This window comes from Perna viridis, chromosome 1 (genome assembly GCF_037379345.1).
Source record: "Perna viridis isolate PV_CMFRI_1.1 ecotype Kerala chromosome 1, ASM3737934v1, whole genome shotgun sequence".
Classification (NCBI taxonomy): domain Eukaryota; kingdom Metazoa; phylum Mollusca; class Bivalvia; order Mytilida; family Mytilidae; genus Perna; species Perna viridis.
In genome coordinates this window covers 50491927-50503568 of record NC_142445.1, presented here as the reverse complement: position 1 = coordinate 50503568, position 11642 = coordinate 50491927, and the positions used below count along the sequence as shown (strand labels likewise).

Below are 11642 nucleotides of genomic sequence, written 5' to 3'. Positions count from 1 at the left end.
ACATCTCGAAGAACTAATTCTAAAATGACGGTACTGTTACTATGTCTTTGAGTCTTTCTCTTTAAACATGCATCGAAGACAGTCGGGCAACAGGTCAATAAATTCTTGCGTCCATTTAAGTAATCAGTACAAAACTGGAAAATGCCAAGAAACATTTTATTTTTCCTTAATTACCATTTAAAAAATAAACCAAAGAAAGGGTTTAAGAAAAAGTTTGAGCAGCAATCAAAATACACAATTGAGAGATGAATCCATGGACAAGACAACACCGAGAACCTACGGTACAACATACATAAGAAAAATTGCAACACATGTTTTCAAATATTTTAAAACACACGGAAACATTTGTTTAGAGCCGATAAAGGAATATATGTTTTTTGAGCCCATAAAATCACATGAAATAAACAGCTTTCATAGATTATATGAAAACTAAATCCTTTAGAAGACATATAAATACCATTTTTATTTTCCTGTTTTCCCGTTTTCATGAATTAATTTGTTAGTCCTAACCAGGTGTTTTTCATATTTTAATCATGACAATGTCAATAACATTGGAGCATAGGGGAAGAGTAATCAAGGGAACCAAGGTTATAGCGGTAATCAAAAGAATGTAATCCAGGGACAAAGACCAGACATGGAAAACAGACATACACAACAAAGAACATACATAAAGTAACTAAAATCATACATACAAAGTAAAAAAGGTAAATGAGCAACTCGGACTCCACTAAAAACTGGGAGCATGGACCAGGTGCACCGACAGGGCAAGCGTCCTCTGCCTTTCCAGAAACACCCGCCGAGTTGCTCATAAAAAGTCAAGTCCGGGGTAGGCAAACGAGGAAAGGAAAAATATGACCCGTTGAATAAATCATGGTGCAGATGGATACACCATAACGATCTACGAGTTCATGATGACGACCATAAAACTTCTGTAGTGATAACTTTAATCTTGTAGCAACATAACCCTGTTCCAGAAGCCTATTTGTTAGAGTTCTAGCGCGATACAAAAAGTCTGCGTAGTTACGGCAAGCTCTGGCATAACGTACGAGTTGTAATATGGAAACTCCATACGCAGGTGCTGAAGGGATGTTGCCACAGATGAGAGGAAAGTCATTATGTTTGGTCAACTTTTCATTTACGATCCATCTCCAAGAGTAGGTCAATAATGAAGCTGACTTTATCTCATGTTCGTTGGGGAAGATGTGCTGTATAAAATCCCGAAACTAGGATTGCCTAACGACTATATAGCGGAAACTTAGATTAAAGGGTCTAGCTAAACGATGTTCCTTCTTTTGGGTCAGATCAGCTATAAAGTCAACCTCATAAGATTGAAGGAATATGTCAGTAAGTAAAGGGGCACAATTTCCTATTGGAATGCCGACCGTTTGTTGAAAAAAAAAACGCGTCCACCACACTGACATACAGGTTGTCTATAAAAAAAATTAGAACTTTGAAAACATCTTCCTCGGTATATTTGGAAGATGATTTGGAATTGTTTTTACAAAGTATGAGGAATCTCTACCAAGAACTATATATTTGTATCTAGGTTTACCGCCTATTTGGAGTAACTACGATGTATGTTTTTGAGTCGAAATTTTAACTGAGTATAGGGAACAGAAGTATACAGAGTTGAAAAATCAAAGGTTTTAATGTTATAGTATTCTTATTACAATCTTGAAGTAGGGTTTCCAGAAGATCTTTTGAATTTTTCTGCATCCACATTGAATTAATACCACTACGGGAGTAACAAGTGTTGTGGTAGGACTGGAAACCCTCTTTGACAGCTGTGAGTATAGAAGTCAAAAGTTTAGGAGATTTGGCGGTACATTTTGCAGATCCAGCTTTGTAGCATTGTTTGTATGGTTTCTTGAGAAGTTTAGGAATAACTACGTGCAGTGTTGTACTTCCAAGTATGTTATCTATACATAATACTTTCTTTCATGATTTGTATCATATTCAAAATGCTGAGATTTTTATCTACAGACTATTTCTTTTTAAAACTAAATTTTCAACTAAAGATTTAACCATACCTAACAAGACCAGGGAGTGTATATAATTTAAAGTCCCTGACAAGACTTTCAAAACACAAGTTTCTGAACTTCATGAAATTACAATGAATAGTGCTTCATATCCCCACTTGCTGAAAATCTAATTATTATTATCTAACAGGAACTTTAGTCTAGAAGATTTTAATATTTGACAAGAACAATTCATCATGTAAAAAACTGCATATACAATAATGTCCTTCTGAAAACTAAAGGCTGACAAATTTGTGCCGAATAATTTCATATTTGACATGCTTAACAGAAAGGTGGGGTCTAAATTACTGTCTAATAAACTGAAAACTAGACAATGCCCCTAACAGGATTAATACCCCCTGCAGCCTTTTGAACCCTGTACATTTGGGGACCAATGTGGACACATGATTACTATTGGACGCAATTTTTTATGGGGGATAGTCTAAGCCCTTTTGACCCACAATTTCGATGCCATTTCCTAAACACGAAACTCCAAACTGAAAGAAATCAGTACTATTTTTTTGTGGATAACAAAGTAACAGAATATGACTGCAAATTTACTTTTTAACATAAATTCCTAACATTATGCACATCTCCAAATGGTACTTTTTCACTCAATTGAGTTCCAATACAATCCAGAAAGTTGTTGAGGAGTTGCGGATAGCACAGAAGACCAAGTTCTGCTGGAAAACACCTAAGTTGAACAGTCATCATTTCTACAATTTTCACAGAAACATAAATTCCTAACAATATGCACATCCCAGTACGATTATCTAACACTACATCAAGTTTCATTACAATCCTGCAGGTAATTAAGGAGGACTTGGGGACAACACATCAAACCAAGTTTTGCTGAGAAATGCCCAAGTTCAACAGTCTTCATTTCAACAATTTTAGTTCAAACATAAATTCCTGACAGTATGTTATATAACATACCATAAAGTTCCATAACAATGCTAAGAAAATAGTTCAAACAGACAGACAGACGGACAGACAGGGTGAAACCTATATACCCCCATAACCTCATTTGCAGGGGTATATTAAGAGGCTTGGAATGGATGTGTCCCTCATCACACCAAAACAGCATACCAAACATAATATCATTATGTGTAGTAGCTAACCAAAGATAAACAAAGTATAAGCAAACTGAAGAATATAATACCACCACATAACACATTTATTTTTAAAATTACACATTTGATAAATACATAAGATTATTCAGTCTTTGATTGTTTGCGGTAATTTTTTAGGATGAAATTCTGTAGTTCCTTTTCAGTTACATATATAACTAATGTAACACCTAATAAACATCCACAGCCAACTCCTATATGTACGAGACGATACTTGAATCCTAAGTCACAACAGAATGTGTACTGAAAAAGTGGAAATCATTTTAATTAAATTCACTGACATTGATAAAAATAGAAATGTCAATTGCTTCTTAGCTAAATTTCTGTTTATCATTAAGTAGGCCGTTTCTAAAATGAGTTCTTTGATCCCTTGCAACAACTGACATTAAATACTATACCATTTTCTAATATCCTTATATCTGCTAAAGACAAGGCCTGAAATCCATTATTCATATGAGAGTTTTCAAGGATGAGGTACAAAGAACAACATGGAATCCATAATATGCAAAATACAGATTTGATTTGTATATGTGGAAATCCACAAATCTACATCCCTGATAATTGTATTTCTTTTTACTATTGTAATTGAACCTGAATTTAAAACTTTTGTAATAAATGTAATATTTATAGACAGCAGTTTTTGTACTTCACTTTCGTATATTACTTAAACTTACCTCTGAAAACTTCATAATGATAAATGATATTATAAAAGTTACTGTGAGTGGGACTGATGGAATTAAAGATCTAAGGGGAGACAATTGTGTTCCTTTGTAGTACTGGTTGATGAACAATAAACTGAAAGTAAAAGAACAATATAGAAAGGTTACATTAGTCATAGTGCTATGTTACAAGTCAATTTTTTAGGACTATATAAGTTTTCTGATAAACTCAAAGATAGTAAACCGAAAAGAAATTCCCTCATTCCAAACTTTTGAAGTAAAAAATATCATATTATCTACAGAGTGGTATATGTATTATGTACACTAAAATTGATGTTGAACTATATATTATCCACAAGATTTTAATGTTTGAACACTTACTGTATAGCAGTACTAAGCTTACTGGCTGAATAGACAGATCTGAATATAAGAGGCAAGGTTTTTTTTCAAATTGATCTTTAAATAGCATGATTTTATGAGAGAAAACCGAATAAAAGCTACACTGAAAACATTCATGACCTGCAATGTAAGTTTTATAGTTATGAATTTTTAATTTGTTAATTACCTGAAGAATATCCTAGCTAACATGACAGCACAGTTAGCTAATATAAATCCTGCTCCACCAAAGTATTGAGGTAATAGCAGAGAACATCCCAGTGATATCAGAGAGAACAATAACATTTTACTGTTATAGCTACAAAACAAGTCAACATCAAGTTTCTATACCCCAACTCCTACAGGAAGATGATATAGGACATTATCCAAAATTACATACAAAGTATACCCTATCTAATTAAGGAATGGCTGTCATATTTTTTGGGTCTATGAAGAAACAACCTCAATCATGTCATGCACACTAAATAACCTGCATAGCATATTATTTTTAAGTGTGCACATGGGCATTGAGGTTATTTCAAATAGATCTAAAAAATACAATAATCATTCCCTTATAATTGAATTTAAGTATCAAAATTCAACAAGTATAAAAAGTTTGATGATGTCACAGTCATTACAAAATTTGATCTATGAGATTACAGACGAAATTATTTATCCAATCAGAAATCATGTTACTTCTGAAATTAAATAAAATAAAGCAACTCGCCAAATTTTAAATCAATCAATCCATTTTGCACAGAGCTAATGTCAACAAAATTTAGGATGGACAAATGGACTGACAGACAATGGGATTCCATTATACAATCCACTTGTTGAGTATGGGTGTAAATTATAAAAATTCATATTTTCATACTCATAAAATTCATGGATGTAATAATAGTTTTTATTGATTTGATTGATATCACTTCAACTTTTCATATTGATATAAAGTAAATATGTTAATTATAATTTAACTGAATTTTATTCTTCTGATAAGAAGTCTGCAGTAAGCTTTGAACATGATTACTCAGCACAATGAAATAAGAGAACCTGAATCAAACTTGAATCAATGTAACAAGTATTTAAGATATATGTTGTCATATTTTATTCAGTGGTATATAGTTATGATTTTTCCAGAATATTCAGTTTTATATACATGCAATACAAGTTATTTTTACATGTATACAGCAATGATTTTCCTGAATAAACTCAATAATGATTATCATCATGAAGCAAATTTTTCAGACAGGAATTTAACCTTGACCTCAAGAGTTGGGTTCAGCACACTGTGAATTTATTATAAAATCATACATGGTAGTATCCATAGAATTTGTTTCCTCAGTAAAATATTTGTCATTATGTACATGATGTAAAGTAATTCCTCCTACTTTACCAATATCTGAGTATTTTTTCTAAAAACATGGCTTTACATTAAACAGTAATTACTCGAAGATCACTCGATTATGCAATAAGATCTAAATGCTCCTATAGCTTATCAAAATCTATGCAATACTTGTTTAGGACCAGTATTGAAAAATGACTTTATAAAAACACATTAAAATGTTTTTTATTTGTTTACAAATCAAATAATATTATATGCCTTTCATTTAAGGAACCATATGGAAAACATATCTATATGCAAGTATTGCACTAGTTTTTCTTCAGTCCTCTACATGTGTTCTATGTTAGTCTTAAACAAAAGTATGTTGCAATTTTCCTTTGTTGTTAAACATGAATTGCATGGATTGTCAAACTAGGCAAACCCCTACTCGTACAGGAATTCGATATTGGAAAGCTTACAACAAATGCCCCATCTATTTGAAGCCACATAATAAATTTGAAATCAATCCATCCATTGGTAGCCAAGATAATTTGGACAAAATTTGGATGGACAGATGGGTAGACAAGATGATTTTAATATAGTACTTACTCTTTGAGCAGGGGTACAAAATTTTCAAATTCCTTTGTGAATGTCATTCACAGTTTACATCTTGCTTTATGGTATGGTTTTGCCAATCAATGAAGAGTAATCAAGAGACCAGACATGGAAAACAGACATGCACAACAAAGAACATAAAGTAACTAAAATCATACATACAAAGTAACAAAAGCAAATGAGCGACTCCACTAAAAACTGGGAGCATGAACCAGGTGTACCGGTAGGGAAGACTGTGTGGTAACCTGCAGAAATTAACTTGTTCATTGCTTGGTTTTTGTGTGATGACATTTCTCATTGCCAACCATACCACATCTCCTATTTTGATATTCATTAAAGATAAATACCTATCAGTTTCTTCTGTATCCATTAAAGCAAAATGGAAACACTCCATAATACCATTAACAGCTAAAACTAACACATACACACAAAAACACTTCAATATGTGAGGTCCTGAAATAAATAAAAAAAATATATATTGTGATGCCCCAACTATTTTGGGAGTTGACTATAGTTTTTGTGAGTCCCTGGTGTAGGAAATAATAATAAAGATTGGATGGAAGTTCAATCATTTATATAATTAGCAATCTTAAACTCTGCATACATAGGTAACAGCAATACCATCAATTAATAAAATGATACAGTGAATCCTAATCACAGAAATCTTTGACTCACATATATATGGAGCAAACTGCACTTGGAGCAGTTTGGTGCAGCATCAAACACTTTTCACAAGGTGACCAAGTTAATAAATAAAAACTCAATATCCCTTAACTCTGTAAGGATTAAAGTAATAATTTGTGCACCAAGTAATTTACTTGGTGCAGCACCAAACACTTTTAGTTGCTGTTGCCAAAAGTTTACTTGAGCAATTTCCTCGAAAAGTAAGCCCCAGCAGATGTTGAAGCAGTCTGCAGATAATAAATAATAGCAGCATAAAAGTTTACAAATAATTAGAAATTACCAGTTTCTGGCCAAAACTAATTTGACTTTGGGCCATAATTTTTGTAGTAAGCTAATTGGCTTCTGCGAATGTCTGTCAAAAGATCAAAGGAACAGATGACAGCTTGGTGCACACCTACGCTATTTATTAACATCATAACTAGGACATGACTTAGTACACAAACAACAGTAAATGACTACACACAATTACACATTACAAGGAATGGCACCAAATTCGATGTGCAACTCCGAACACGGAGATAAATTAACAATAATACAGTCAAGTGTGTTCGGGACAACGATAAAATGATAATTACAAATATTATTTATAACATGCAAAACAATTCTTCAGTCCAAGCATCAAGCATAGCAAAAATGACCGAATATCTGCATGTAAAAATAGCCGTGAATGAGAATTTTACACGAAACCAATAATTGACAATAATATGTCCGATACTGAAATTCACTGGGCATAACACTACCCCCTCCCTTATGAAAACAAGGATTTGTCCTCAAATCTATGCAGGTATTCTATTATTTGACAACAGATTCTCATACTAATATTTAGTAATGGGCCCTGATATAAAGTTTACAATTCCAAAATATATAACAATACAAACAAAATCAATACATTATCATACCATCATTTACCAAAACACTTCTATTTTCCAAAATAAAAACAACAACTGAAAATTTTGCAATGCAATCAGATGCACCAAGTAAAATCTTCATACGTTACCAATGACACGTACATTGTACATATTTTAAACAATGTTTTTCATCAATACTGATATCACTAATTAGAAATGTCTCTTTCATTCCTAGTGTACAAAGTCCTTGGCACCAGAAATATACATATATATCATGTACCTATTAGTATAAAAGCAAATACACTACAAGCAATAATCCTGGTGCACCCAACAACATCACACACAAGAAAAAACGAAGAAAACATAACACTTCAGCCTTCATTCAATTCACAATAGCCAACTGATTCAGCATAAATACATGTGTGAATACATGTTTCATATCAGCAAACATCTGCAACACTATTGGAATCGATAACAGTAAAGAATAATCAGTTACCAAGGTACTTTCAAAGCTCAAACATTCTAAGGTTAAAGCTTGAACCTACAATATTAACAATAAAATATGAAAAACACCCACCCAAGGGATACACGGGGATACTTCTTTACAATATCATGGGAAGTGGGAACAACAACCAATGCTTATTGTAAATAGAAAGTATAATAATTCACAATATCATCGAGACAAAATGTCTGAAATTCTGGTCTCCACTAGATTGTGTAGGTTGGTCAAGTTGTAGAAACTGCATTCTTTCTGGAGTTCTCTAAGGGCTGGAATACTTGTAGGTAGTGTAGAAATATCACTGTCATAGTTCCTACGAAGGTGGTTGAAAATGTGGTCTATGAAATAGGTGTAAATATTGTCCATGTTGTATGGCTTGAATGGTGATTCTGGCAGTACCATGTTTGATAGAATTGAGCAGGGATCCTTCATAAGAGTCTCTGCACAGGTTTCAAACCTGGATCCACCAATATTTAAAATGATTCTAGATTTTTGGCAATCAGCCATAATTTACAACTTCAACATATATTTTGGTGTAGGAATGTAGTCTACCTCCTTGGTGCTGGTAGAATCTATGTATTCTGGAGCATATAGAGAAATTGCATCTGTATTATCTGGTATTGGGCTGTTAGTTTTAATAGGAGACTGGTCTTTGAGTGTTGAGCTAGAGCTGTGAAGTAGTGTGGCAATGGAAGTTGTACATTCAGATTGATTACACATTGGTGATATTATGGTAATTGGGGAATCAGGAGCAAAAGTTGTAGATTTAATTGGAGACATTGGCACTGGAGGAAGGGTTAGGATCGGTGCATAAATAGTCATGCCTAACTTGGGAGGCTGGTTTTATGATGAGTGTCCTTTTTGTGTTGAGAGTTTTTTCTTAGGAAAAGCCTGCTACATTCTGGATATATGTATCCCAAAATTAGAGTGCTGCTCATTCATGTGTCGCTCCACCTTAAATGGTCTGTCAAAGTCATGGTTGAGACATAACCCACACCTATATAAAGTTACCTACAAGAACAATTATCAAACCATATAATTTAGGCATGATTTATTGTTATTGTTATTATTATTTTTTAACCCGGTTAATGCTGCTATGCAATCTCAATGCATAGTAATATTTTTTTTTTATTTTATAAATACTGCTAACTCTATATTCCAACCCTGGATGGTTCACTAACATATGATTTTAATCGATCATGATGAACAATTTTAATTATCGACCTGGGGCCTTTTCTTATTTTATAAATAACATCATTTATTCTCTCCAAGACTTCAAAAGGTCCTTGCCACGTTCTCTGCAATTTAGGATTCAACCCTCTTGTTCGAGCTGGACTGTACAGCCAAACAGATTCTCCGGCATTATATCTTTTAAAATTCATAATCCGGTCATATAAACGCTTCATATTATTGCTTGAAAGCATTATATGTTCTCTGGCAAATTTATGAATTTTCTCTATTTTCTGAGAAAGCTCATAAGCATATTCACTATGTAATTCCTGATACATATAATTATTTTCAGAGTGTGCTATAATCAAACCAATAGGTAAATTCATATTGCGACCAAACATCATTTCATAAGGGGAGACTTTGGTGGTCTCATGAGCAGAAGCTCTATACACCATCATTAATAGATAAATATATCATCCCAATCCTTTTGGTTCTCAGCAACAAAACTTGCCAACATATTTAAAATTGTAGAATTTGCTTTTTCAACCATGCCATCACTTTGAGGTCTTAGTCCCGTGGTTCTGGTTTTATGCAAACCTAAAAGTTTACACATTTCTTTAAAGACTTGGGATTCAAACTTTGTTCCCTGATCAGAATGAATCTCCATTGGGACTCCTAATATAGTTATGATCCTCTCAACTAGTTTATTTGCAACTGTTTTTGCTTCTTGATCCCTAATGGGAATTGCATCAGCCCATTTTGAAAAACAATCACCCACAACCAGCAAATATTTATTCCCTTTATTTGATCTTGGGACGGGACACAAAAATATCAACTGCAATTCGTTCAAGGGGAGCCCCAACATTATATTGCTGTAGAGATACTTTCAGCTTCTTAATTGGAGGTTTCTTCGAAGCACATATATCACATTGCCTACACCAATTTTCAACATCATCTCGATGTTTATACTAAGAATATCTTTCCCTAACTTTAGATAAGGTTTTCTTAACCCCTAAATGTCCCCAAGTAATGCTATTATGTAAAAGTGTTCAAACCAAATTTCTCAAATTGCTGGGCAAAACAATTAAAAACTTCCTTCCACATCCATTGATGGTCTCCCATCTATAATATAAAATCCCTTGCTTTATACACAAAGAATCCCAGCAAGTCAATAATATTTTATGGCAGCACTACAAGGAGATACAATTTCCCAAGGGGTTTTTTCTCCCTTCTCCAGCCATAATAACAATAAACTGATTTCAAAATCATTCGTTTGACTTTTCATTAAATCATGATCATCTTCATAAGTTGCAGGAAAGCTTTGCAAATCTAAAGATTCCTGATTACTCAAAAAGAAGAAGATTCCCCCAAAATCTTTCCAGATTGGATAATTATCTTAACAGCAACTATTTCTTCTTTTGAGAAACTTTTTGATAATTTTTCTGAGTTATTCCCCTTAATCTCTTTAAAAATATTGACATCAGCTGTTTAACAGTGTTGGTTTTCACATTTTTGTTCAAAACGATTACAATGACTACAACTGTCATTGCAGGGACGTCGTGATAAAGCGTCAGCATTAGAGTGAGAGCGACCTGCTCGGTGCTCAATTTCAGTCATACGCTGATAATATTTCAAACCAGCAAGCTATTTGACCTTCTGGATTTTTAAAATTTAATAACCAGCGTAAAGCACCATGATCACTATGAACAATAAAGTGTCGACCATATAAATAATGATGAAAGTGTTTTATAAACGTTACCACTGCCAAAAATTCTCTGCCAGTAACACAATATTTTCTTTCTACTCCGCTAAATGATTTGCTAAAATAAGCAATAACTTTTTCTTCCCCCTCTTGAATTTGGGAGAGTGCAGATCCTTGATATGTACTGCTTGCATCTGTATCAATTATGAATAAACCCTCATTTTTAGGGTATGCTAAAATGGGTGCATTTATTAATCGCTGCTTTAGAGTATCAAATGCTATTTAACATTTATCAGACCATACAAACGGTTGGGTTTTTCTCTGTTAATTTGTGCAACTCTCTTGCAATATCTGCAAAATGAAAAATATATTTGCGATAATAAGAGCAAAGGCCTAAAAATTATCTGATTTCTAATATTCTTAGGAACCGGCCACTCTGAAACAGCTTTTGTCTTTTCCGGGTCTGTAGCTACCCCATTTTCACTAACAACATGACCCAGAAAGGTAACATATTTTTGAAGGAAATGGCATTTCTTAGGATTTAATTTTAAATTTGCCCCTTTTAATCGATCAAGGACCTCTGTTAAGTTCTTAAGATGCTCATCAAAAGTTTTGGAGAAA

General features: G+C 33.4%; 1 protein-coding gene across 15 annotated transcripts in view; it reads right to left on the bottom strand.

Moving 5' to 3' along the window:
• Nucleotides 1-3174: 3174 nt before the first annotated feature.
• The window catches only part of LOC148629214 (man(5)GlcNAc(2)-PP-dolichol translocation protein RFT1-like), a 35172-nt gene continuing 26704 nt past the window's right edge, over nt 3175-11642 (bottom strand). For all 15 annotated transcript variants that reach the window (XM_088546190.1, XM_088546166.1, XM_088546173.1 and 12 more), the window contains 4 exons: nt 6466-6571; nt 4373-4501; nt 3823-3943; nt 3175-3391 (listed from right to left, as the gene is read on the bottom strand). In XM_088546190.1, the coding sequence (XP_088402316.1) occupies nt 3233-3391; nt 3823-3943; nt 4373-4501; nt 6466-6571 (515 nt within the window). In that variant the 3' untranslated portion in view covers nt 3175-3232. The remainder of the gene's footprint in view (nt 3392-3822; nt 3944-4372; nt 4502-6465; nt 6572-11642) is intronic.